The following is a 22,514-nucleotide window of genomic DNA, read 5'->3' on the forward strand; positions in this document are numbered from 1 at the left end:
GCTCCGCCTTGCAATTTGAAAGCCAGCGTTCGGAGACCCTTTGAGAAAAGGAATAAAATCAAGTCACTCCGATAAGCTGACACAAGAAATAGCACTTACCAAGCACAGTGACGATAAGACCATTTTGCCCACTTGACATAATACTCGCGTTGGGGCGAGGTCTCGTCAACTTCGTCTGATTGCTCTTCGTCGACCTCCGCATCCCTATATGTGATTATAGATTCCCTGGAAAAAGGGATTGTCAGTGAAGATGGCAGGGATTCATGTCTGTAAAAATCGATCGGTAACTCACACCGAGTCGTTCCAGATCAGACAGTCAACGCAATGCCACATCCTCTCGAAATGTGACCTCGAGCCAGGGCCGGATGTAATCACGTCCCGGTCGCTGTCGTCCACGTCATCTTTGTAGACCTGCATCATACATTCGACATGTGCCAGGAAAGTGCACCGGTAGCATCGGAACAAGGGATATACTGGACCATTTTGGTCGTCTTCATCGATGGGGTACGGTGGCTCCTTGCAGATAGCGCAGACTTTCTCCTTCCTGCACGGTTGGCATTGCGACTTTGTGAGCATGGACTTATTGGAGCCTTCCACGCATGGTCGATGCCATGCATACGAGCAGGTGATGCAGTTGAGCAGTCGACCCAGGTCGCCGTCCAGGTCGGCATCGGGAGCCGCCTTTTTTCTGTTTCTCTTGTTGTCTTCGCCCTTGCCTGAAATGTGCGCAGCTTTAAGTTCTGATCCAAAAAAAGGAAAGAGCAGTAATATGACCTTGACCTACCACAGTTGTCACACCACTTCGCATGTCGACCATAAGTTTTTGGCACAACGGAATCTTCGTAATCATCCAGTCCGATTACTCCATCCCCGTCTTCGGCGATCTCTTCCAATTCGTCGTCGTCGTCTTCCTCCTCGTTAAGGGGCGACTTGCCTTTGGGGTCGTAGGACAGGTCGTTTTCATCGTCAGAAGCTTCGGCAACGTCCTTTGTTGACTCCGTATAGTCCTCTTCGTCGGCGGCGTCGTCCTTATCGACGGTTGCTGAGGACTTTGACTCTTTCGCAATGTCGTCCACGATCGCGGGAGGTTTCTGACTATTCTCTTTTGGGTTTGGAGGTGGTGAGTCCTCGTTGTCGGAGATCGCGATCATGTCGTAGACCTCCTCAGCATGCAGTTTATGGTTGTCCAAGTCCGCCAGAGGACCCTTGCGGGGCTTTTTCGAGAGTAGAGCTGTAGTGGCTTTTGTTGATAATAGTTCCTTCGTTCTTGCACTAGTAGGTTCTTCCCGTCGAAGTGGAGACACGCTGTTCTGGGAGTCGTGTTCCAGCACGACGGTAAGCATGCCCGCTCCTTGATCAGTAGTAGAAGTCGGCCACCAGCAAGTACATGAAGGTAAGTGGAGCTGCGGGAGCCAAATGAAGGGATTTGCTAGATTGCTGTTTGACAGCTTCGTAAAAGCGGAAAACCGGGAAGGCACGAAAACGAGCTATCGCGCACCATTCGATTACAGAAATCGGTAACTTGGAAGTTCCCAAAGCCGTCCCACCTCTAATCACCTGCTAATGTAATTGGAGCACAATCATAAACGCGACAATAAGGAAATATGTCATTCTTGTCCGAGTCGCCGAACCGCGTGTCCGAGAGCTATACCTGTTCCCCAAGCTGCACGGTCATAAGAAGACATTGCTTGCCTGGACATGGAGACCTGCTTGCCTCAACCGGGCCGTAGTAGCCTGAGTAGCCAGGCGCTGTAATTATGGGAGATTTGTGACAGCACCCAAGTGAACATGTGCCTGGTACATACATACATTATCGCAGCGGCATGCTGCGTGAACCCATAACTGCGAAATATAACGCCCTATTTGCCTAACGCTCCTGCTTCACATATTATAAAACCTTTACATGCCAGTATCTGCTGATCAGAATCAATAAGTAGAGCCTTAGCTTCCCATACTGTACAGCCGAGTAACAGCATCAACATCAGGCAAACATACCAGCTGACGTGTGATTTATCCTTGGCGCTCCCAGCTAGCCGGAACATTGCCCGACTCCAAACGTCGAGAGCCCCTCGGGACACCGGATCCGCATGATCCTCTGTCTCTCTAAAATAGTCTGTCGAATATGATTTTGGGCCATCGTTTTTTGTTCCCAGCCCAGGTTGACGAACGTGTGCTGGTCGCCGGCCAACCCAACCATGCTGAATCAGCCCGCCCATGCTCCATGTTCACAGCCAACGCGCGCAGCCGTACTGTACTGTACAGTCACCTCGCAAAACTCTGTACCCCCCCCTGAAATAAATCAGCGACTGCCGCGACGCCAAATTCACGTGAGTGACCAATATTGATTTCAATTAGAGGGGGGGTACAGAGTTTTGCGAGGTGACTGTACATACAACGCTCCATAGCAAGCCGCGTCATCTTTTAGTGCCTCGGCGTCTTCGACGATGTCTTCTAGTGCCTCTAGACTCTCTGGTTCCCCAACGCTGTCCGTCAAGCCCTGTACATCGGCTTCTACGCTACGTCTAGCTCGCTTGCTCGACCTCGTGTGCTCGCTTGCGTTGGTGCGAGGTTGAGAAACGGCAGAGATCACCTCCTTGGCAGAGATCATCTCATACGAGAGCGGCATCATCTCTGAAGCTTCAGAGGACGCAAAAAGTCGTCCAGCAGTAGATGGATTTTTTTTTAATAGAGCAGACTTTTGAGCGCTCAAGGTAAGTTGTTGAACGCGAGAGCAAAGACAGAGTACTATTGCGATGCACAAAGAAGTATATTGAAAATTCAGTATTATACAGCAAGCAAGCGTGCACAGGATTATCACAGGATAGGGGTTTGTGGAGGAAGTATCAGTTAGTGCTAACCCCTCTGGATTCCCTCTCGAGAGAGGTATGTGGGCTTGGGACTACCGTCGGCTCATTAGTTAGCCGATTGCAATCGTACAATCGCCTAACTTATTTGAAGAACAGCGAAAACCAAATGCACGTACCTTTATCATTTTCTGACAGCGCAATTCTCCACAATCCTCCACAATCCTCCACATAGTTCAATGGCGAAACCAGCATTCCACCCCGCCCGGCCGTCACGACCAAGGGAAAAGAGCGACGGTCCACACCGACTAGGAGAGAGCAAGTTTCCCGTTTCGATCTCCGCTCAGTCCCTGCTCTTCTTCCTTCCAAGCACCGAAGCCCGACCCAACGTGGTCAACTCCAAGGGTACAACGGATAGCCGGAAGTGGTGAAAAGCTGGTTGAAGAAAAGTTGAGAGGGAATGCGGATGAGGGTGCTCTTTTATATTCCCTTGCTTGCCTCGCGCGTTCGCTCGCTCGTTTGCCCCTGGGCCCGCGAAGGGACGAAAACTGCCGATTCTCAGCTTCTGTCCCCGCATATAGAACATCATGTCGAACACTGTCACAAGTGGCAACTTTTCCGCGGAATTATTCAACCGGCAGTATAGAGTGTCTCTGGGGCGGAGTTTTGGTGGATGACACGTTTTGGTGACCGACACACGCATCAACTCGCGTCATGTGACCGCACGGGAGCAGTTCATTGTGTTCATACTGCCAGGTACCTGTGTGGCAAGTGCCTCACAGATAAGTATCACCATTGGTTTTGAGTATGTATTTTACGCGTTGATTTTCGTCTCGGACATCTCGGACATTCGGACCCGCACGCCAACTCAAGTCACTCAACACCCAAACGCCATTTGTCAGACAAATAACGGTATCGAACGGTGATGCAAAGACGAAGGTCCAATTCTAGCGCCGGTTGTTCATGGTGAAGCTGGAATCCACTTCGCACAACATATCCCGCCAAAAAAAACAAACAGGTACATCCTACACATAGCCATTACGCTGCCAAGTGAACGTACTGCGGGAACGTATTTGTATGCCTCGGCTTGCATAGGACAGTGCTTGCCGGCGGACGTGGTATACATATCGGGGCGGAAGCAGGTTAGTTCGGCCGACAGCTCGTCCCTCACGCGGAAACGGAAAAAAAGAGGAACACGCTGGAGATCGCCGACCCAGCCTTCACATGGGGTTCCTGTGACAAGGGGCACATGTCGCGAAGATTATACCTGGAGCTGGCCAAAGCCTTCCGAACCGTCAACTTTCCCTCCGCCGCACCAACGACGCCAGAGTTTGTGAAGTCGTCGATTCCCCGTTTACGTCGCAATTTCAGTACGACCTTGTCAACAACGCAAGACAACGTTCCAATAAATCCGCGGAGAAGACAGAGGAGGCCATATGTGTGCTCGGACTGTCAGGCGGCGGCAGCGAATAAGACGGAAGCGCGGCGCGTTCGGAGAGATCCGCTGCCTACCTTGACATCTCGGAGAAACTACTCGCAGCAACCGTCTTCAGAGTATGTCGCCGTTCCGGATTCGAATGACGCCTTTACTAGGCAGGATACGAACGACCTGGTTCCAGCACATTACGAGAATGCAGGTCCCGCCCCATCCGAGCCACCTCCATCGTCAGATCTTCGAGACCCAAACCTAGCTACAAGTGTTGTTGCGGAAGCTGACGAACCAGCATATATTGCGCCGGAAGGCGAGGCGCCAGCAGTTAGCGAAGGATGGCGGCAGTTTATTGAGATATGCAGATGGTGGGAGACGCCCGTACCAGAGAACGTGCCAGAGAACGCGACGGTGGATGAAGGAAACCAGATCATTAAACAGCTACCGATGGAAAATCTCTCGGGAATCTTCGAAGTCCTCGCCGACCATCTGAGCAAAGGCCGGTCTGCGAACAAGCTCCGTACGGTAGCGGTCTTCTTGAAACAGAACGGTGTGACTTTGGAGCCTGCACAGTTGCAGGCATTGGTCCTCGCCCAACGCGTTTTGCGGAATTGGACGGAGACGATCGAGGCTTTTGGCGAGTTGCGGGGGAATGTCGACGCCACACATCACTGGACCGCACCTCAAGTTGCTGTTTCCGCTATGGTAGCACACATTCGATTGAGGAACAGCCAGCAGGCCCTGAAACTTTTGATGGATGCGTTGGCATGGGGCACCCTCCTGGACGTGTCTGCCTTCCGATCATTGCTGAGCGCGGCGATCAGCGTATCCGACAATAACCTGATCGCCAAGCTGTTCGATGAGATGGTGCAACGGGAGGTTCCATTGGACAACAGGTGCATTGCCATATTCGATCTTACGTTACGCGATGATAAGGAGAGGTGGACAAAGTTGCACATAGTCGCGCAAGGACGGGGCCAGCAAAACTTCGAACAGGATGGAGCTTTCCAGGAAGCGACGGTTGTGACGGCTAGTCGGCTTGGACATTTGGATCTGGCCTTCGAGCATCTCCAAAACCTGAAATCCATAACAGCTCATCGCGACGCGGAACTAGTCGCAGCCTATACGGCGTTGATTAGCGCGTGTTTACGCCAGGACACGGCAGGGAGCACCCCCGCAGGCACGGCGGAAGATCTATACCAGGAGATGAAACAGCTGGGTGTTAAGCCCTCCGTCCGAACAATGACCGTGCTGATGCACGGATTCTACCAACGCAAAGCTCTCCACAAAGTGCTCAAATACTTCGAAGAAATGATCGAACTGGAACTCGAGCCCGATATGTCCGTTTACAACATCATACTTCGAACCTGCGTACTAGCAGGAAATATCCGCAAGATGGAGGCATTCTACGCAAAACTGTGCGAAACCAAGTTCACACCGACACTGCCAGTGCTTACCAGCCTCATGGCTGGCTACGCTTGCCATCACATGCCGGAATCCGCCGTCGCGATTTTCGAAAAGCAACTACCGAAATTGGGCCTGAAGCCCGACATTCATTGCTTCAATGTCATCATTTTCGCGTACGGTTTAAGAGGCGACGTGACAAATTGCATCACCTGGTGGAACAGGATGCTAGGTGGAGGGTATACCCCGGATAAAGTAAGCTATACGAGTTTCCTGCGTGCCCTCTCGAGGAGCGGCAACTCGGATGTTGAGGGCCTGTATCAGCGTGTCTTTCCCTCGGAAGTTGATCCGGACAGCACGGCGTACGGTCTGCTTATAAGCGATCGCATCAGAAAAGGCGAATTGACCGCTGCACATCAGTTCTTGGAGGAGCTGCTCTCGAGCGGGATGAAGGTCACTGGGGCGTCGGCCGCCGAGTTGATGAAGGCGTATGAGCATCGCGGTGAGGCATACAACGCGGGCCAGGTTCTCAAAAGCTTCGTGGAGCGAGGTGGTATCATGGATGCCAACATGTACTCCGCCATGATGATCATGATGAATCCGCGAGAGCGGCCAGACGAGGTGCTCAAGACTTGGGACGAGATGAAGGAGAATGGAATCGAGCCTAACCGAGCCACGTTCCGATCGGTCATACATGCCTACGCCGCCAAATCGGACGTGCCGGCCATATGGGCTACGTTTGGGGACATGCAATTGCGGCTCGTCAGCGTCCATCGGAGGGATTGGGACCTGGTGCTTTGCCGGCTACTCGATATCTGCTACAAGGACTCAGCGGCCTTCCCCTACCTCGTCAATGCCTACCAATTGATGACGGACGAAGGAGAATTCCCAAGCGACCTGGTGTATCGCCGCTTCCTGATCGCCGCGGTCCGGGAGAAGGACAATTCCATATGCTTAAGGTTGATCCGAGACTGCATCGATTTCGGGTTCGGGCTCAAGTCCCAGCCGCAGACGCGGAAACTGGCGTACGCTTTCGCTGTCGATACCAAGGACCGTGAGCTGCTCATGGATCTCATTGATGTGACGATCGGGCTCGGCAAAATCGAGGAGGCTACGCCGGCGGTCAATCTCTTTCTCCGGGACCGGGATGCGGCTGGGTTGGTTCATTGTTGGTATAAGTTGGACCAGGGTCATGTCGCACAGCCTGAAACGTCGACGCGGCTCGTGCAACATTATAAACAGGCTGCGTCAGATGCCATGACGGTTTGGGATGGGGGCGTGGCAGCCACGGGAAATGAAGCGCTGTGGGGGGCGTATTTTACCGTGTGTGCTGCACACGGGTTCCGGGACGAGGCCCTGCATGCCTTCAAGGTTTTGCAAGATTTGCAGAATATTCCTCTCCTCGTCGAGGCCTGGGACAACGCCGCCGCCCGCCAACCTCGGCCGGCGACCGACTTTGAGAGAAGCACAGGGGCGCTCGCACCCAACAAAGATACCACCTCCTTGGTCACCGAACTTGCCGCCCAACTCCTCGACTACGTCTGCTCCCAACGCAACTCGCCCACTACCGGCCGCAACCTCTGGCGCCGCATGACCCGTCTCCGCCGGTATCCTTCCATCCAGCGCCCGCTCCCTGCCGACATTGTGGTTGCGTATATTCGCGGTCTGGCCCTGTGGGGCGATGACGTGGATGAGTTTATGCACCTCGCCACCAGTTTTTTGGGCGACGAGCCGGGTGCCGTGCAGGATCTGCCTAGGGTGGTGAAGGAGGTGCGGGAGCTGGTGGATTGGAAGTTTCCGGAGATTAGGCCTGAGGTGGAGAAATTTTGGAGTGAGAGGTTCGACAAGTTGCAGGGATAGATTCTCGTGTTTCTCTGTGCTTTTGTACTTGATGGTAATGGCTTGTCCAAGCACCTGCACATAATCTAATGATAAGAGCCGCCCAATTATGGAAAGGAAAGTGGAAAGCATTCTATTCGTTCTGAGAAGCCCGGCTATTGTGGCAGCATATGATACAAAGTTGGGGTGAAATGCTTGACGACCCCCAGCCAACAGATGTAGGAAGCTAAGCGAGGCGCCTACATCATTTCGTAACGGATATTTCATATACAGATAAACGGGGTATCATATGCATGCTTTCATTTTATGTTCAGTCTCAAGATTCGGCCCTACGGTGCATATAGATGCTGCGGTGGTGGAAAAGAGTATGGGCGTCCAGCCTTCTAATCGTGCCCGCCGTCGTTCTCACCCGCGGCCTCTGAAGTCTGGCCCTGATGGCCGTTTCCATCATCGCGCGCTACCTCCCCATGCTCCTGAGGCTGCGGTTGCAGATGTTGCTGGTGCGGGTGGGGCAAGGCCATACCCAGACCGGGGTGCTGTTGATGCTGGTATGGAAAAGACGGATAGGGCGCATAAAAGTAAGGATTGGCAAGCGGTGGCAGAGTGTTGTTTGCGTGCTCAGACCCTGCAGGCGTGTTGAGCGAATGGTGCGTGCTGAGGACCTGTTGGTAAAGGTGGTATCCCGCAGCCAGCATCGCCGGCGACGGAAGGATCTGCGCTGCTGGGATGCCATTCTCGGGTCTCGCGCCGTCGTCTTGTGTCGGTGCGGATTGGGTATGCGTATCTTCCTGGCCTGATGAGCCGGGTGCCTGCTGTTCCGAAGGCTGTAACATCGCCCCGACCATCATGCCATGGGCCGCGCGAAAATCAATGGGTATATGCGGCGGGAACTCCTGATGCTCGGGCGGCGGAATGGGTATTTGCTCTGGAGCGGGCACAGCCCCGGCATGCCCACCGGCGCCGGTGCGGCTGTGCATCTCCTTGTAGTGGCCTGGTGAGCGTCCTCTCACCACTAAGGGCGCGCTCTCGCTCGTTGCGATCCTGTTTCGTTCGCCGCCCTCATGTTCTGCAAACAACTCTGCGACGAGTACATGGTACTGCTGAGCAGATCGTCGCTTGCCATTGTTGGTCGTCGCCGCTTTGAACTGCAATCTGTCGAACGTGACCGTGTGAAACATGTCGACGTTGGCGCGACCGTAAGCGGACGGATTGTCTTGGGGTTGGCAATACTTTGGTTCAGGGACGAGTTGCGGACCATGAGCGCGTTTCGCTGTGAGTTGAACCAACTCGATTGGCCTTTGGCCGTTAGATGTGCGCGCGCTTATGCCGAGTAAGAATCCGGTGACGACCTGGAGTTTGTTCTCGACTGAAACCAGACAGGGCATCTCGAGACGGGCGCCAAAGAGATCCATGGCGGAGAAACCGATGCTAAGTTGGAAGTAGTTCCTACGGTAGCAGGTCCAGTCGCCGTCGGCCAGGAAAAAGCCACTTTCGATCCGGGGATGGATTCGTATGGCATACCTATGAATGACGTCGGTTAGACATGAGGTTCTTGCGATTGCCAGCTGAGTGCGACTTCAAACGACACGCACATCCTAGTTCGATCCATACTGTAAACAGGGCATATCGAGGCTGTCAGACGCCAATATGGCGTCGCTTCGGCCCATCGCTGTACCTCAACTGCTCCCGTATCCTGCTGCGCTGTCGAGGATCTAGACAGTCAAAGAGAAAGGTTATTACAGGTGCGCTGGATGTAAAATCAACGCATATCGAACCATACCCAGGAGACAGAATAGGGTTCACGGCAGGCAAACTTCCCCAAACGGCGCCAAAAGAAGGGAGAACGGTGTCCGCCGCCGCATTGTGCTCGTGCGGCTCATCTTGGGCGTCTTGTTGTGCTGCTTCTTGGGCTTCTACTCTTGCTTGTGCTGCTTGGGTTGGGTGGATAGTAGGTGAACCCGGCTCGTCGTCGTGGGTGTTATGGTTGCTGTCGTGCTGCGAGTGTTCCTGCGGTTCTGCGAAAGCCCCGTTCGCCACGTCGTTTGTCACGGTCGCGCCGTGCTGTGCGAGTGATGAATCATGCGCCTGCTGCTCTTCCTCTTCTTGTCCGGGCGTTCTTCCCACGCCTGCTTTAACTTCCGTTGCTTCACTCTGAGCATGCTCGTTCCAAGTAGGATCTCGCCCATTTGTCGTTCCCACCGGCTGCGTGGCCCTTTCCTGAGCAGCCGCGAGGTGGTGATCTTGCATGTGTCGTCCGACAGTGTGGACACCGTGGATATGTTTGTCCCTTCTGGCCGGCCCCCCTTGTGCTGATAGGGTGGGTGCTTGATGATAGTGGGGGGTGCGTGAGAACCTCTGCGTGTGTTTGTCCCTCGTCGTGCGACGCTGTGTTCTGTTCTCCAACAAGCGATACTCAGGACGGGGGCTGGCTGCTTGGGAACAACCGTCTTTTATGATTACGTAAGGCAAATTACCCAATTCTGGAATACACCCCAGTCTTGCCGAATCCCTCCAGTTTCCAGAACGCACTAACTACGTAACTACAAGCATGGCAAAAGGACGGAAAAGAACAGCTCCCTCCAAGGGACCCGCAACGGGGTCCGCCCCAGCAAAGGACTTGGACCCGAAAAAGGCGAAGGACAAGGGCGTTCAGAGCGAAATGCCCAAGAAGTACCGTCTCTTACTCGCCGTCCAGCAGCATAAGGAGAACAAGATGAAGAGCAGGAAGGAGGCTGGGAAGGGGAAGGATGGGAAAACTGGGGCTTCAAAGGTATGTTGGCTCTCCAGCCTCTTCTGTAGAATTCCTCAATAACGGGTATTTTCAAAAAAAAATACAGTTCGCAGAACGAAAAGTCGGCGAATCCCTCGCAGCCTACAACCGCCGCATAGACGACAGCGTCCGGTCCTCCGTCAACGCCGCCATCCAATCCACTTCCAAAACCCGCGCCAAAAAGAAGGCATGGCTGTCCACCCGCAAATCGGGCACCAAATCGGGCGGCGAAGGCGGCAAGAAGGGCGATGAAGACTCGGAGGATGAGCGGGAACGGATGAAGAGTGTGGATCATGTCAAGTTTGGGACCCAAGTTATGCAGCCGCCGAGTATCACGGCTGTGCCGAAGAAGAGGGGTGGAAATGTATGTTCGCTGGGATTCCGCTCGCTGGTGGTGCGATTCTTGGGAACTGACGCTCATTCCCTCGTTTTCCCACGACAGGCCGCAGCAATAGAAGCCCTCCGTAAACTAGAAGCCTCCAAAGCCGAAGTTGCCTCAGATGCCGCCGACTCCGACCCCGAACCAGCCCCAAAACAAAAGAGCCAACCGACCACCACCTCCGACGACCCCACAACAACAACAACCGTCGGCCGCAAACGCAAACTGAAAACACTACCCGAAGTCGAACGTATCGCCATCACCGACGCCCGGGCGAGGGTTATTGACCATTACCGCGCGATGATGGCGAAGAAGAAGTTGGAGGGTGGGGGCGGGCGGGAGAGGGAGGCGGGGAGCGATGGGGAAGGGATGGACGAGGATTGAGGGGAGTGTGATGGGGAAGTGAAGGAGCGCCGCGGGTTCATCGGCAATAAAGCCCGTGACTAAGACCAGTGGCGCTACCGGAACGGGGACGGAGACGGGAACTCACGACACATGGCCGGCTGAGATTGGGCGAATCAGGAAGACTTCACCGTCAGGAGCATTTTCATCATTTCGAGCGCCGAGAGATCGAATACACTTGGAAGGGCAATCATCAACGTTGCTTAGCCCACTCTATGTAGATATATACACATCAGAAGAGGTAGTGAAGTATGGCTAGTCGCGGGCGGCCGGGGGCACCTCGGAGGCACATTTGCGGCATCGCTATACAAGAGCGAAAGAGGTTCTCCGGTCGTCCCATTGAGTAGGAAACTCGCAGCGCAAGCATTTTTATGACGTGCGTGCGATATATCCCTTCGTTCCTCCTCTGATCGGTGAGAGTGATATAACTTAATTTACATAAGAAACTTTGCTTTTTGGTTTTTCCTCTTGAACCGCTCCTCCACCGTCGCATGCCGTAAACTGCCGTCCTTGTCTCGGAATACCACCTGTGCTTTCTGTTGGGGTCGAGGGAAGACTCATATCAGCGAATGTTTCTCGTCCCACAAACCGAAGTCAACAAACCTCAACATTGCTGGTATCGACAATCATATATTGGAACTTGCTCTTGAGGTTCTCGTCTTTGCTGATGATTTCTGGCTTTTTGCCCTTGCGTGGCTCAAGTTCGAAAACGTGGTCTGCCGCCTCGTCTAGTTTGCGTTGCAGGTTGGCGTATGGCTCTAATTGCATCAGTGCTGCCGCGTCCTACGTGAAATGCAAGGGACTGTATGTCAGACACCACATCCACCCTCCTCCCATGTTGAAGCGATCTGGAGCATAGTTCTTCCCCATACCTCAGGCAAGAAAGCCTCTTCCTCATCCATCATCCGGAAGAACGGCTGCAACCGCTTCGCCGGCGTCGCCCTCAACCGTTCCCTCGGCTTCTTCTGCCCATCCGCCGCACTCAACGTCTCCGCACCAAGCATCGCCTCCATGCCCCTCGTCAACCCCGTCTGCAGCGGTACTTTATCCTTCTCCATCTGCTGCTGTAGCGCTTTGAGACGGAGGATGGCTTGTACCCGAACAATGGAGAGACCGAACTTTTCAGCGAGGGCGCGCGGTGTCCAGGCGGATGGGTCGGAGAGGTATTTGGAGAAGATGTCGGTTCGGGTGGCGTCGCTGAGGGGGGATTTGGGCTTGAAGAAGGGGTTCATCGGGAAGGGCTGGAGAATGTAACCAATAAATCAATAAACCAACAATAAAATCAGCCCTCAAGCGTCAATCGTCAACCAACAACCCATCAACCCATCCAACCTTCATCCATCAACCATCAAGCCCGGGCCATCAGGAAAAAACAACAAGAACGACCGTTGGCTGGCGCTGACCGAAATGGGCCACGGGCGGACCCACGTCACGCTGCCGCTCACATAAAGGCGCCAGGTGCGGCCCCCCGCTTGAAAAGAACGACCGCTCGCTGCCGCTCACAGACATCGCGCCTGCGGCGCCGCTCCCTTCTCTCGCAAGGCGTTCACCTCCCCATCGCTCTCCCGAACGTACCGTCTTCTTGTTCCTACTAACAAAGTGGGCCGCCGCTGCGTCCCTGTACTCCTTCCCCTCCTCCTTCAACCACGCATCTGCCCTCTTCTTTGCAATCTGCTTCGGTGTTGGTGGGGTGTCCGCTTCAGCAGGTGTCCCAGGGGCTGCCTCTGCATGGCATGCCGCCGTTGACCGGAATCCTCGGTGGTTGGGGAAGAGGGTTCGTTTTGCTGCTGCTGTTGCAGCTGTTGCGAGGCTGCAGGTTGGCCGAAGCATTGTTGTGCTGGGTGGGAGTCTCGGTTGTTGAGTGGGTCGTTTGGTGAGCTTCTTCCGATGTCGAGATCGCTTGTGCAAACACATGGAAGTCTTGCCGGTGAGTCCGCCGTCTCGAAGGAGCGTTGCGTCACGTGACTTGCTCGAAGTTGACCAGAGAACGAACGCGGGGAACCGAGAGACGAGACTGTGGGCGAGACTCGCGAGTTGAGTCACCCACGTCACTTCCATGTCGCATCACAGGCTGTTCCCTAACTTCCCTTCCAAAGACGGGCGTTTTGCCCAACAAGCGCCCGGTCCACCCATTTTGGACGCTCCTTGGACCCATTCGTGCGCCGTGATCTCTTCCAAGTATACCGTCTCTTTCTCGCCCGAAACCAACCTATCACTTTGGACCTCATTCCAGGCCTCTTATTATTATACATAAACCCCCACTCACCTTCTCGATCGATATCCGTCCAGAGAGTGCAAGAGGTAAGCAGAAGTGGGTCCTCAAAAGGGGTGTATTCCCACGCAATTCCCACGACGGTGCCTGGCAAAAGAACACTGGTACCGACCGAGCTTCCTTGCTCATCTCTCCAACCTTGCTCCTCCACCCTCCAGTGTACCTACCCGCACCATGACCGAAACGTATGCCTGTCCTTGCCTGAACGTTAAGGTCACCATTGCTCGGTCGCCCGACCAGCCACCGGTCAACATTAGCGAAATCGTTTCCGTCGAGCACTTTCCTGTCACAAGTGGAATAAAAGCACAGCTGGGTCTGGGCGGTATCCGTGTGGTATGAGTGAATCAGTCTGCTAACGATCCGCCCATCCCGTCGAAAATTATCTAAAATCGCAGTACGTCCTTAGGCACATCCGTTACTCGTAAAACATACACTGCTCGAAAATGCGTGGTTGGAAGTACGATGCATGAACTGCTCGTGTGCTGCTTATTTCATCAGAGTCGATCCCGCTTCACATCACACTCTCTCGGATCTGGCAGCCCATAGTAGTCCCGACGGGTCGGTGATTTTGGGACACGATACTATTGTAAGTTGAGTGAGCGGATGAGGCCGAGCGATAGCGAGGAGAATGCGGACTGCGGCGAGCGGCGAGCGTTAGCGAAGCGCGAGCAGAGCGCGCCTCACCGCATTTCTTAGCGAGCCTTAGCGAGCGTCCAATCTTTGGCGAGCGAAGCGAGCCCCAAATTGCCCCACAGGCGCAATCCCCTCACCCACGTGTTTGTTGATGGGTGGTTGATGGTGCTGGTTGATATGTGATGAGTTGATTGATGTTGTTGATGGTTGTTCATCGTTAATGTCGCACGTACTCATCGCATCCATTCGCTTACTAGCATGGGGAAGGGATTCAAGAGGCAAAGGAGAAAGCGACGTACAGCGAATCCTGTCAGATTGTACTGACGACGAATCATGTAAAGGCCGAGCATTCACGTGAGTAGGAGACGTGGGAAAGTGCGTCAGCGAAGGGCTGGAGTCTAACCGAATCCTTTTCTCTAGCCGAGGAGTATGGCCTGTCAGATGCGTACAACACCCTGCAAGCCAGCATGAAGCGACACATGGAATCCCAACGGATAAAAATGGAAGAACGCATAGCTGCATACCGAAAAGAACAGCAGGCGCAACTAGACCGTGAGCATGAACGTGTGCGGCACGAAACCGAAATTCTTTGGGCACAGATTTGCGACTTGCACAAGGAGCGATTGCATAGACATTCGATGAGCTTGGTGGGAGGTTCTGGGCGAGGGGAGGGCAACGGAAGGGCGATGAGTCCGAATGGGCTGTTTATACCCGATAGCCAACCGATAACTGTTGGCTCGTTTTATCAGAGATCTGATATCACTTTACCGCCGCCGCCGATGTCTTCTTCCGTAGGGGGCCGACGGAGGAGCGGGATGGGAGGTGGATTGGGAATCGGACAGGCAGACCGTCGCAAATCCTCACCGGCTGTCACGCCATCTGGCACATCTCCGTCTCAAAACAAGACGCAGACGATGGATATACCACCTGAGGATGATGCTACTTCGGCGGGTGAAGGGGAAGCAGATGGGACACATGCGCGAAAGGTCCGATTTGGTCAGGTGTCGCTGACGGAGATCAACACGAACGGCATTGACAATGGCGATGAGATGGACGAGGATGAGTCGAGCTTGGCGTCCCCAGACGGCGATGGTACGTTGTACCGCCCACAAACGTTTTGTGTCTGAATGACTCGGCGAGTCCTGACATCATCCCTGCCTCCTCCCCACAGCCATCTTCGACCTAGACGGCTTCGAAGAACCCGCCAAACCCCGCTACGCCGATGCCATCATGTCCGAAGCCGACGACGACGACGACACCGACGTACTCCCAGACTCACCCACCCAAGCCCCCGAACCCTCCCCGCGCCCGCTATTCTCCTCCTCCCTCCCCATCCGGATCCCCTCCATGGGCGGCCGCAGCAGCAGCGGCGGCTTCAAACCCCCAGCCGCCATCGCCGAAGAACAATCGGAAATGGTAACAGAGACCAGTGAAGCGCAAGCGAGCGCGGTGGACTGGACGACCGACCCTATTGAGCGGCAGCAGCGGCAGATGTTGTTGCAGATGGGTGTTGACCCGGATGCGGAGGTAGATGAGGAGTCGTTTGTCGCGCCTCATATATTCACCGCGCGCACTTTCACGGAGGACTATTTGCTCGCGCAGCGGCCGCAGAAGAGTCGGAAGACCTCGTTTGCTATCTGAACGCTGCGTTCAAGCCGCCACTTGCACGTCCCTACGAGCCACCCACGGTGCCGGACGATACGGCGATCGCTTGTTTCCTTCTTTTGGGTGCTCCCTTGATTTTGTCAATCCTACGCTTTCGCCTTCAAGTGCCTCATCAGCTTGTACCCCGCCATTATGTATATCCAAACCTCGAGAAAGTTTTGAAACCACTGTATATACGCAGAGTGGTAGACACGTTTCCCAAGTTCGTGAAAGCGGGAATGTAAAAGGTTCAATTAATCTATTCTGCTTCCCCATCCTTCCGATTTTGTGCCGTTTCTTTGTTCCCCATCGTGTTTGCTACCTCTAGTTTAGTTTCCCATCAGCCTTTAATGTCTCAAATCTCCACCGTAGTATGAGAGAATACCCAATGGAAGCCATATATCGCAAAATAATCCATTCAAAACGTGTATATAATACAAAAGGGTGTGAAGAGAAAGTGTCTATATCAAATCGGATAGTATCGGATGGAACGGCAAATACCGAATCAATGCGCATGCCCGCCAAACCACTCATTAAGCCTCCAACGCCCCAAAGCACACAACCATGCCTCCAAAGAACGCGCTAGTCGCAATCGTTTTCCCCGAATACCTGTTCACCGTCGGCTGCAGCTCATGAATCAATATGCATGCCATGATCCCGCCCACACCCGCCAAACACCTACTCAGCAGCTGCGGCAACAAGTAACCATGCAACAACCAACCCCCCGCCACAACCCCCAACGGTTCCGCCAGCCCGTTGAGCAGCGTCCACCACAGCACGGAGGTGGTGTTGCCTGTTGCGGCGTAGAGGGGCACGGCAACGGTCATGCCTTCCGGGGTGTTGTGAATGAGGATTGCAACTGTGAGTTGAGTGCCAAGACGGAGGTCAGAGAGGGCCGCGAGGTAGACGCTGAGGCCTTCGGGGAGGTTGTGCATGGCGAACGCGACGAAGGTGATGAGGGAGGAACGGAGGAGGTCGCGGCGCTCTTTTGCTGATAGAGCTGGTTCTGTCGGTGTTGTTGTTAAAGAATCGGCTTTCTTGCCCTTGCTGTTGACGTTGTTCTTCCCACCTTTCTTCCCTGTCGGCGAATCCTTTGCCATCTTCTCATGCTCATGATCATGCCCATCCTCCTCATCATGGTCATGCGCCGGCATGATAACCTCCTCTAGCACCCCAAACACCGCGACCCCCGCAAAAAACGAGAACATCGCCTCCCGACTCCCAATACTCTCCACCGCCTCAGGTATCAGATCAAACAGGTGATATACATCATCACAGAACCGGAGTGCGGGAAGCTTTGTCGTCTCATGCAGAGCAGCCCTGCCACCATGAGTGGTGGCAGTACGCTGCGGTGGCTTGGGGGCAGACGTTGAAGCTTTCAATATTACCAGGTATCGTTGCCAATAGCTGGTATTGTCTATTCTGCCTTCTGAAAGAATCCTAACCTCCTCACCGGGTGCGGGCTTCGCCCGCTCCCTTTTTCTTCCCTTCGGGCCGGTCCCAAGCCACACGACCGAATATCCGAATATCCAGGATTGCAGCCGCTCCATCGTAACCGCCCTGGCATGTGGCCGCCGTCAATAGCGCAGCGGAACACCCCCATCGATGGGTATCGGGATAGTCGTTTCGTGGGTGAATAGCCGGGGCCTCGGAGTGGTGGGGCGGCGCATCCGACGCCCGCAGGGCGAAAGGAGCATCTCCAATCGACTAAAAAACGAGGGGTAACCGCTTTCCCCTTAGCCCCGCATCGCTTCCGACCCGCCCTCCACAGCACCTTCATCCACGCCCCCTTCTCCCTCTTCCTCCCCCTTCTTCTCTCCTTTTCCTCCACCATGGTCCGCGCCACTCCCGCCAAGAGGGCCCGCTTTCAACGGTTCAGGTCTCCCTCGGTCACCAACGTCGACACGGAGTCAGAGGGCTCAGCCTTCGTTCCTGAGGGGTCTCCCGAGCCGGCTACCGGCTCGCCGCGCCACTCGATCCACCGTCGTTGTTGTTCCACCCGTTGCCCATTCGACCACCGCTGCCCGCCACCCCCGCCACCCCCGCTGCCCCTGCTGCCACGTCGGCCGCCAAGGGTCGGGGCGGTACCATCACGGTGACGGTACCCGCGCCTCCCCCTGCAGCCTCCTCGTCGGCATCGTCCCCGACCAGCACCTCGCAGGGCAAGCGCCGAAGATTGGTGAGGACGCTCGGTTTACTCGACTTCGGACCGGAACGGGGCTGACCATGGTTTCGTATGCAGCCTTCGGATGATGACGAGGACGGGGGACTCATCTTCCGCCTCCAGCGCCTCGGGGATTGTCCCCGCCGCCTGCTGGGCGTGCCGTGTCCTTAGGCCCGGACACATGTTCCTTTCCAGTTGCCTCCACCAGATGTGCCGGGATTGCGTGTTTGAGGCTGCGGAGGAGGTAAGTCCGGTGGTGTTTTGACTCTACGTGCCTAATCGACGATAATTCCCAGCCCTAGTGCCGCCACATCCAATGCACCCGGGGGCGTAGCGCTTCCCATGTCGCTTATCCCTCGCAGGAATGTTGACCCTCGCAGTTCCTTTCCTAGGTTGGCTGTCCAGCGCTGTAGCCCTGTCATATTGAAAGGTTCCGTCTAACCGTCCGTTGTGGTGGACATGGATGCAGAACAAGTCGACACGGCCTCAAACGGGGCAGATCGGACCTCAAGCCGAGAACCGAGACGTGGATTTACCGGGTTCCAAAAACTCTGATCAGGAGCACGTGTCCCGTTAATAGTTTAATACTGTGCTGTCAAATTCGCATCTTCCATCGCTCTTCCATCGCTCTCGTCAAGGCAGTGCGAGTGAGTCCTGCTATGGAGCAAATCTCAAGTAGCTTGTTTGAGCTGTGGTGCATAAATGCACGAATGCGGCTTGGTTTGGAGCGCGGTTTCGAAAGGGATGTGGGGAACAGGAAAGAGTAGAGAGTGGAACGTGGATGCAATCGGCCCCGTTTGAAGATGCGTTCCTGGTAGCTGCCACCTCTCAACTCATTCTTGCAGCTGAGGGGGGGGGAAATGCGGACGGGGGCTGGAAGCGGGCGGAGAGAAAGATCCGCTCGTGTATTTTCAAAGTCAGGGGCGCCGTCGATCTTTTGACTGTCAGTTGCTTCCCCCGTTGGATGGCCCCTCGCCCGCTTCGAATCCAGTCCCCGCGATACAATTCACACACAGATGAAATGCAGCCCCTCTCAGAAGCCAGAGCACAAATACTCGCCACGAAATCATCCATCCGATACGCCAATCCATCTATCCATAGAATCCATCTATCCATTACAATACACACATCCACCATGCCGGAAGCCACTTGTCGCAAAGTCAAGTCGGAATCCGCAGACAGCAAGTCGCCTGAACGAAAACGTGCCAAGTCTGCATCTTCATTTGAAGCCGAGCTCACAGCTCACTGGAAGGGCAACGACACCGCATGGGCTCAGAAATTCATCGATGGCCTCAACCCAGTCGACACCGGCAAGCCTGAGCCTGCGAAGTGGACGGACACGGAAGCGGGGGCCCTCATCGCTTTAATGCTCCTCCATTCGGACAAAACGATGAAGGAGGTGGCTGGCCTATTCGTAGGCCTTGGAATCATGGTGACGAGGAAGACAGAAGCTCAGATTGTGACCAAGCAACGCAACTGGGGACACAAACAGAAAAAGAACACATGAAGCAAACGACATCCCATCCTCACGCAGCGACACGAACTGAAATGAACAAACCTCAACACAACGAAAAGTTCACAAAAACAAGACTATGAGCATCGAAGCATCACGGGTCGTTCGTAGAGCACAAAGCTAGTCTTCCAAAAGGGCAATCGTAAACCTGCCGCCAAATTGCACTTGATGTATATATGTAGCTTCAGGCCGCATTGGTAGCGGTTGAAATATCCAAGATGTACATTCCCTTGATGTTGTCGCAAGTTCGTAGTCCATAAAGTATCCTGGGTTGGTTGTATTTTGTCACATAACATATGTGTATCTGAATGATGAAACGTTTAGAGATGCTCTGTCGGGGATATCTCATACGTACAATGCTGTTCATAAAGCAAGACCGCTGTCAATTTGATTCACCGGCCCCCTGGACGCGCCTCTCCATATAGATCTACGCCTAGTATCTAGTGAATCCTCCTCTAGCTGCTATGACTGCCGCTATACGCCGGGGCATGCTCGACACAAGTTTTTCTAGTACATCTGGCTCGATATCCTGAAATGTCTGCTGTGCAATGGCCTCTAGCTGCTCTCGAGATCTCGCTCGGGCTGTATTCATCTTGTATTTGTTATTATATCATTCTACTTCTACGCGATCCGGTACTCGGGCAGCCGGGCTGGCCACCTGAGGTGCATAAAGATGGTGACCATCTTGGGAGGTTATCGTTTCTTCGAGTCTCTATGTAATTCAGCTACAGATCAGCAAAAGCTGGTGGAACGAGTTGTCGTGTTGCGAGGCAGTTGCTGCACTTTCCCAAATTCCGCTGTTGATGAAAAGCCTGACGCGGAACGAGGTGGACGCGCGATTGGCCAATTTATGGCCCCAAATCACACAATCCCCGCCCGCTCATCGAGAGCATAGCACAGAGATCACGTGAGCAGTCGCGGTGTGTTCCCCTCGCCCCAAAATGTGGTGGTGCCCACTGTTACTGCACGGGTTGCCGCAGCCCGGACGGATTCGGATGGGGGGTTCAAAGCTGATAAAAGGGGTCTGGCTGCTCAAGTCCCCCCCAACAACCCAAGCTTGATCTTCACAACTTCTTCCGTTGACCGACTTCACATAGCAACAATGGCAGACGAAACCTTCCTCTTCACCTCCGAGTCTGTTGGCGAGGGTCACCCCGACAAGATCTGCGACCAAGGTAAGCAAGCTCCGTGTCCCCTCCTGTCTTTCGTCTTACATGCAAGATCACGGTCCACGATGAGCTGAGCATTTCATTCTTGATCATCCTCATCAGTGTCCGACGCCATCCTCGATGCCTGCCTGGCTCAGGACCCCTTCTCCCGTGTTGCTTGCGAGACGGCCACCAAGACCGGTATGATCATGGTCCTCGGTGAGATCACCACCAAGGCCACCCTCGACTACCAGAAGATCATCCGTGAGACCGTGAAGAGGATCGGGTTCGACGACTCCAGCAAGGGTTTCGACTACAAGACTTGCAACGTCCTTGTCGCCATTGAGCAGCAGTCCCCCGAAATTGCCGGCGGTCTCGTCCAGCAGGGTGACGCCCTTGAGCACATCGGTGCTGGTGACCAGGGTATCATGTTCGGTTACGCTACCGACGAGACCCCCGAGTACATGCCCCTCACCATCATGCTCGCCCACAAGCTCAACTCCAAGATGGCTGAGTACCGTCGTTCCGGCGAGATGGGTTGGTTGCGCCCCGACTCCAAGACTCAAGTCACCGTCGAGTACAAGATGATCGACGGTGTCCCAGTGCCCCAGAAGGTCCACACCGTTGTCATCTCCACCCAGCACGCTCCCGAGGTCACCAACGAGCAGATCAAGGAAGAGCTGATGGAGAAAATTGTTAAGGTAGGTTGCCGACTCTGATTCTGGAAAGTATTTAGCCGAGGATCAAACTCACCAAAATCACTACCTTCTCTCAGGCTGTTATTCCTGCCAAGTACCTCGACGACCGCACCGTCTACCACTTGCAGCCCTCTGGCCGTTTCGTCATCGGTGGACCACAAGGTGACGCTGGTGTCACCGGTCGTAAGATCATTGTCGACACCTACGGAGGTTGGGGTGCCCACGGAGGAGGTGCTTTCTCCGGAAAGGATTGGTCCAAGGTCGACCGTTCTGCTGCATACACCGCCCGTTGGGTCGCAAAGTCCCTTGTCGCCGCTGGCCTCGCCCGCCGTGCCCTCGTCCAGCTTTCGTACGCCATCGGTGTCGCAGAACCCACCTCCATCTTCGTTGACACTTTCGGTACTGGAAAGAAGACCAACAGCGAGCTGTTGCAGATCATCAAGAACAACTTCGACCTTCGACCTGGAGTCATCGTCAAGGAGCTCGACCTTTTCAAGCCCATCTACGAGGAGTCTGCGCGTTACGGACACTTCGGTCGTGAACAATTCACATGGGAGCAGCCCAAGCAACTCAAGTTCTAAGGATAATTAGAGCATCTCATTACCCCGCTATCGCTTCTGTAGAAGGGACGGGTTATCATATACATCGGAGACCGGTCTGGGGCCTGGTTCTTCGTCAATGTGTTTATGTACAGAGTGACTTGACGTTTTCAACGTCGCCCCATAGTCACTTTTTAAGATATTTAGGAAGAGGATTAAGATAATTTTAGACTTCATGCGTCACGCATCATCTTCAATGTCCCGATCGTTTCGCTGGCGTAACCTATGCATCTTCCCACACAATTTGAAAGATTCGACGCAAACGAGAGGTCGTGTTGACGGTCCGTCGTTTTCGGATTCCTGAGGCACTTCGCAGAAGACACCGCTTCCCACGATAAGACATTTGCCCTGCCTTTGCATAAGGCGCTCGTAAGGACTCGGACGCTATCGCGGGTCGTATGATGAAGTTGCTGGGTTGTATGATGAAGTTGCTGCTGCTTGCATCAACGTATGAGAGAAACCGAGATGAGCGCTTATTATCCTTGCTCCCTTCCAACGTGTTTTGTGGAAGTGGCACACCAATGTCAAATTCTCAATTGAATTCTCTTCAAACGGCGCCACAATTGGTATCGACAGGCGGCGCCGGCGTTACATTTGGTATCGACAGTACCGGAGATCTGGCTAGCCAATCATTTGCGCATTGAGTCTCCGGGTGGCTTTTGGGCAGGTTAAACTTTCGATGACGTTATTTCCTCGGATCTTAAAGTTAGCCTTTAGGGGGCATCAATTTGCGCCGATCATCAGTTGGCAGCCGGTTACGTGCTGGATGGATAATAGATTGCGAACATTGGGACGGGCGGCGGGCTTTGGCTGCTG

The 22,514-nt window shown here is 54.3% G+C and overlaps 9 protein-coding genes across 9 annotated transcripts; 4 read left to right on the forward strand and 5 right to left on the reverse strand.

Moving 5' to 3' along the window:
- Positions 1–291: 291 nt before the first annotated feature.
- EV422DRAFT_141122 (uncharacterized protein) lies at positions 292–1,516 on the reverse strand. Its single transcript, XM_053064812.1, has one exon. It carries the CDS (start codon positions 1,341–1,343, stop codon positions 417–419), a length of 927 nt encoding a protein of 308 aa, XP_052929267.1. The 5' UTR covers positions 1,344–1,516; the 3' UTR covers positions 292–416.
- Positions 1,517–3,670: 2,154 nt separating this feature from the next.
- On the forward strand, positions 3,671–7,596 carry EV422DRAFT_514182 (uncharacterized protein). The gene has a single exon (XM_053069223.1). The coding sequence runs from the start codon at positions 4,054–4,056 to the stop codon at positions 7,495–7,497; it is 3,444 nt and encodes a 1,147-aa protein (XP_052929268.1). The 5' UTR covers positions 3,671–4,053; the 3' UTR covers positions 7,498–7,596.
- Positions 7,597–10,017, reverse strand: EV422DRAFT_514183 (uncharacterized protein). Its single transcript, XM_053069224.1, has 4 exons — positions 9,992–10,017; positions 9,257–9,936; positions 9,069–9,188; positions 7,597–8,997 (listed from the first exon to the last, which is right to left on the reverse strand). Exons 2-4 carry the CDS (start codon positions 9,721–9,723, stop codon positions 7,860–7,862), a joined length of 1,725 nt encoding a protein of 574 aa, XP_052929269.1. The 5' UTR covers positions 9,724–9,936; positions 9,992–10,017; the 3' UTR covers positions 7,597–7,859.
- On the forward strand, positions 9,950–11,009 carry EV422DRAFT_616846 (uncharacterized protein; the record flags this gene model as incomplete). The annotated part of the gene is made up of 3 exons (XM_053073981.1): positions 9,950–10,246; positions 10,314–10,610; positions 10,689–11,009. Exons 1-3 carry the CDS (start codon positions 10,025–10,027, stop codon positions 11,007–11,009), a joined length of 840 nt encoding a protein of 279 aa, XP_052929270.1. The 5' UTR covers positions 9,950–10,024.
- A 452-nt stretch (positions 11,010–11,461) lies between these two features.
- Positions 11,462–12,271, reverse strand: EV422DRAFT_491609 (eukaryotic mitochondrial regulator protein-domain-containing protein; the record flags this gene model as incomplete). Its single annotated transcript, XM_053067548.1, has 3 exons — positions 11,462–11,563; positions 11,631–11,810; positions 11,900–12,271. Coding segments are annotated over 3 exons (654 nt in total), but the record flags the coding sequence as incomplete, so codon positions are not given.
- A 64-nt stretch (positions 12,272–12,335) lies between these two features.
- EV422DRAFT_141259 (uncharacterized protein) lies at positions 12,336–12,923 on the reverse strand. Its single transcript, XM_053064813.1, has one exon. It carries the CDS (start codon positions 12,855–12,857, stop codon positions 12,390–12,392), a length of 468 nt encoding a protein of 155 aa, XP_052929272.1. The 5' UTR covers positions 12,858–12,923; the 3' UTR covers positions 12,336–12,389.
- Positions 12,924–13,129: 206 nt separating this feature from the next.
- On the forward strand, positions 13,130–15,974 carry EV422DRAFT_514190 (uncharacterized protein). Its single transcript, XM_053069225.1, has 6 exons — positions 13,130–13,328; positions 13,458–13,632; positions 13,706–13,885; positions 14,190–14,286; positions 14,353–15,024; positions 15,104–15,974. Exons 2-6 carry the CDS (start codon positions 13,474–13,476, stop codon positions 15,571–15,573), a joined length of 1,578 nt encoding a protein of 525 aa, XP_052929273.1. The 5' UTR covers positions 13,130–13,328; positions 13,458–13,473; the 3' UTR covers positions 15,574–15,974.
- Position 15,975: 1 nt separating this feature from the next.
- Positions 15,976–16,983, reverse strand: EV422DRAFT_575691 (ZIP zinc transporter-domain-containing protein). Its single transcript, XM_053073215.1, has 2 exons — positions 16,646–16,983; positions 15,976–16,582 (listed from the first exon to the last, which is right to left on the reverse strand). The coding sequence occupies exons 1-2, from the start codon at positions 16,782–16,784 to the stop codon at positions 16,110–16,112; spliced, it is 612 nt and encodes a 203-aa protein (XP_052929274.1). The 5' UTR covers positions 16,785–16,983; the 3' UTR covers positions 15,976–16,109.
- A 3,245-nt stretch (positions 16,984–20,228) lies between these two features.
- On the forward strand, positions 20,229–22,001 carry EV422DRAFT_514199 (S-adenosylmethionine synthetase). The gene is made up of 3 exons (XM_053069226.1): positions 20,229–20,428; positions 20,525–21,102; positions 21,177–22,001. Exons 1-3 carry the CDS (start codon positions 20,356–20,358, stop codon positions 21,678–21,680), a joined length of 1,155 nt encoding a protein of 384 aa, XP_052929275.1. The 5' UTR covers positions 20,229–20,355; the 3' UTR covers positions 21,681–22,001.
- Positions 22,002–22,514: the final 513 nt, after the last annotated feature.

This window comes from Fimicolochytrium jonesii (assembly GCF_025526975.1).
Source record: "Fimicolochytrium jonesii strain JEL569 chromosome Unknown EV422scaffold_2, whole genome shotgun sequence".
Classification (NCBI taxonomy): domain Eukaryota; kingdom Fungi; phylum Chytridiomycota; class Chytridiomycetes; order Spizellomycetales; family Powellomycetaceae; genus Fimicolochytrium; species Fimicolochytrium jonesii.

Excerpts from the sequence above, each read along its gene's own strand:
- EV422DRAFT_141122 (XM_053064812.1), bottom strand. The coding sequence starts at position 1,343 with ATGCTTACCGTCGTGCTGGAACACGACTCCCAGAACAGCGTGTCTCCA.
- EV422DRAFT_514182 (XM_053069223.1), top strand. The coding sequence starts at position 4,054 with ATGTCGCGAAGATTATACCTGGAGCTGGCCAAAGCCTTCCGAACCGTC.
- EV422DRAFT_514183 (XM_053069224.1), bottom strand. The coding sequence starts at position 9,723 with ATGCAAGATCACCACCTCGCGGCTGCTCAGGAAAGGGCCACGCAGCCG. Across the intron at positions 9,189-9,256 it reads AACCCTATTCTGTCTCCTGG|ATCCTCGACAGCGCAGCAGG; the intron begins GTATGGTTCGAT and ends TTGACTGTCTAG. Across the intron at positions 8,998-9,068 it reads AGTATGGATCGAACTAGGAT|GTATGCCATACGAATCCATC; the intron begins GTGCGTGTCGTT and ends CGTCATTCATAG.
- EV422DRAFT_141259 (XM_053064813.1), bottom strand. The coding sequence starts at position 12,857 with ATGCTTCGGCCAACCTGCAGCCTCGCAACAGCTGCAACAGCAGCAGCA.
- EV422DRAFT_514190 (XM_053069225.1), top strand. The coding sequence starts at position 13,474 with ATGACCGAAACGTATGCCTGTCCTTGCCTGAACGTTAAGGTCACCATT. Across the intron at positions 14,287-14,352 it reads TGTAAAGGCCGAGCATTCAC|CCGAGGAGTATGGCCTGTCA; the intron begins GTGAGTAGGAGA and ends CCTTTTCTCTAG. Across the intron at positions 15,025-15,103 it reads GGCGTCCCCAGACGGCGATG|CCATCTTCGACCTAGACGGC; the intron begins GTACGTTGTACC and ends TCCTCCCCACAG.
- EV422DRAFT_575691 (XM_053073215.1), bottom strand. The coding sequence starts at position 16,784 with ATGTTCTCGTTTTTTGCGGGGGTCGCGGTGTTTGGGGTGCTAGAGGAG. Across the intron at positions 16,583-16,645 it reads TTCGCCGACAGGGAAGAAAG|AACCAGCTCTATCAGCAAAA; the intron begins GTGGGAAGAACA and ends CAACACCGACAG.
- EV422DRAFT_514199 (XM_053069226.1), top strand. The coding sequence starts at position 20,356 with ATGGCAGACGAAACCTTCCTCTTCACCTCCGAGTCTGTTGGCGAGGGT. Across the intron at positions 20,429-20,524 it reads CGACAAGATCTGCGACCAAG|TGTCCGACGCCATCCTCGAT; the intron begins GTAAGCAAGCTC and ends CATCCTCATCAG. Across the intron at positions 21,103-21,176 it reads TGATGGAGAAAATTGTTAAG|GCTGTTATTCCTGCCAAGTA; the intron begins GTAGGTTGCCGA and ends ACCTTCTCTCAG.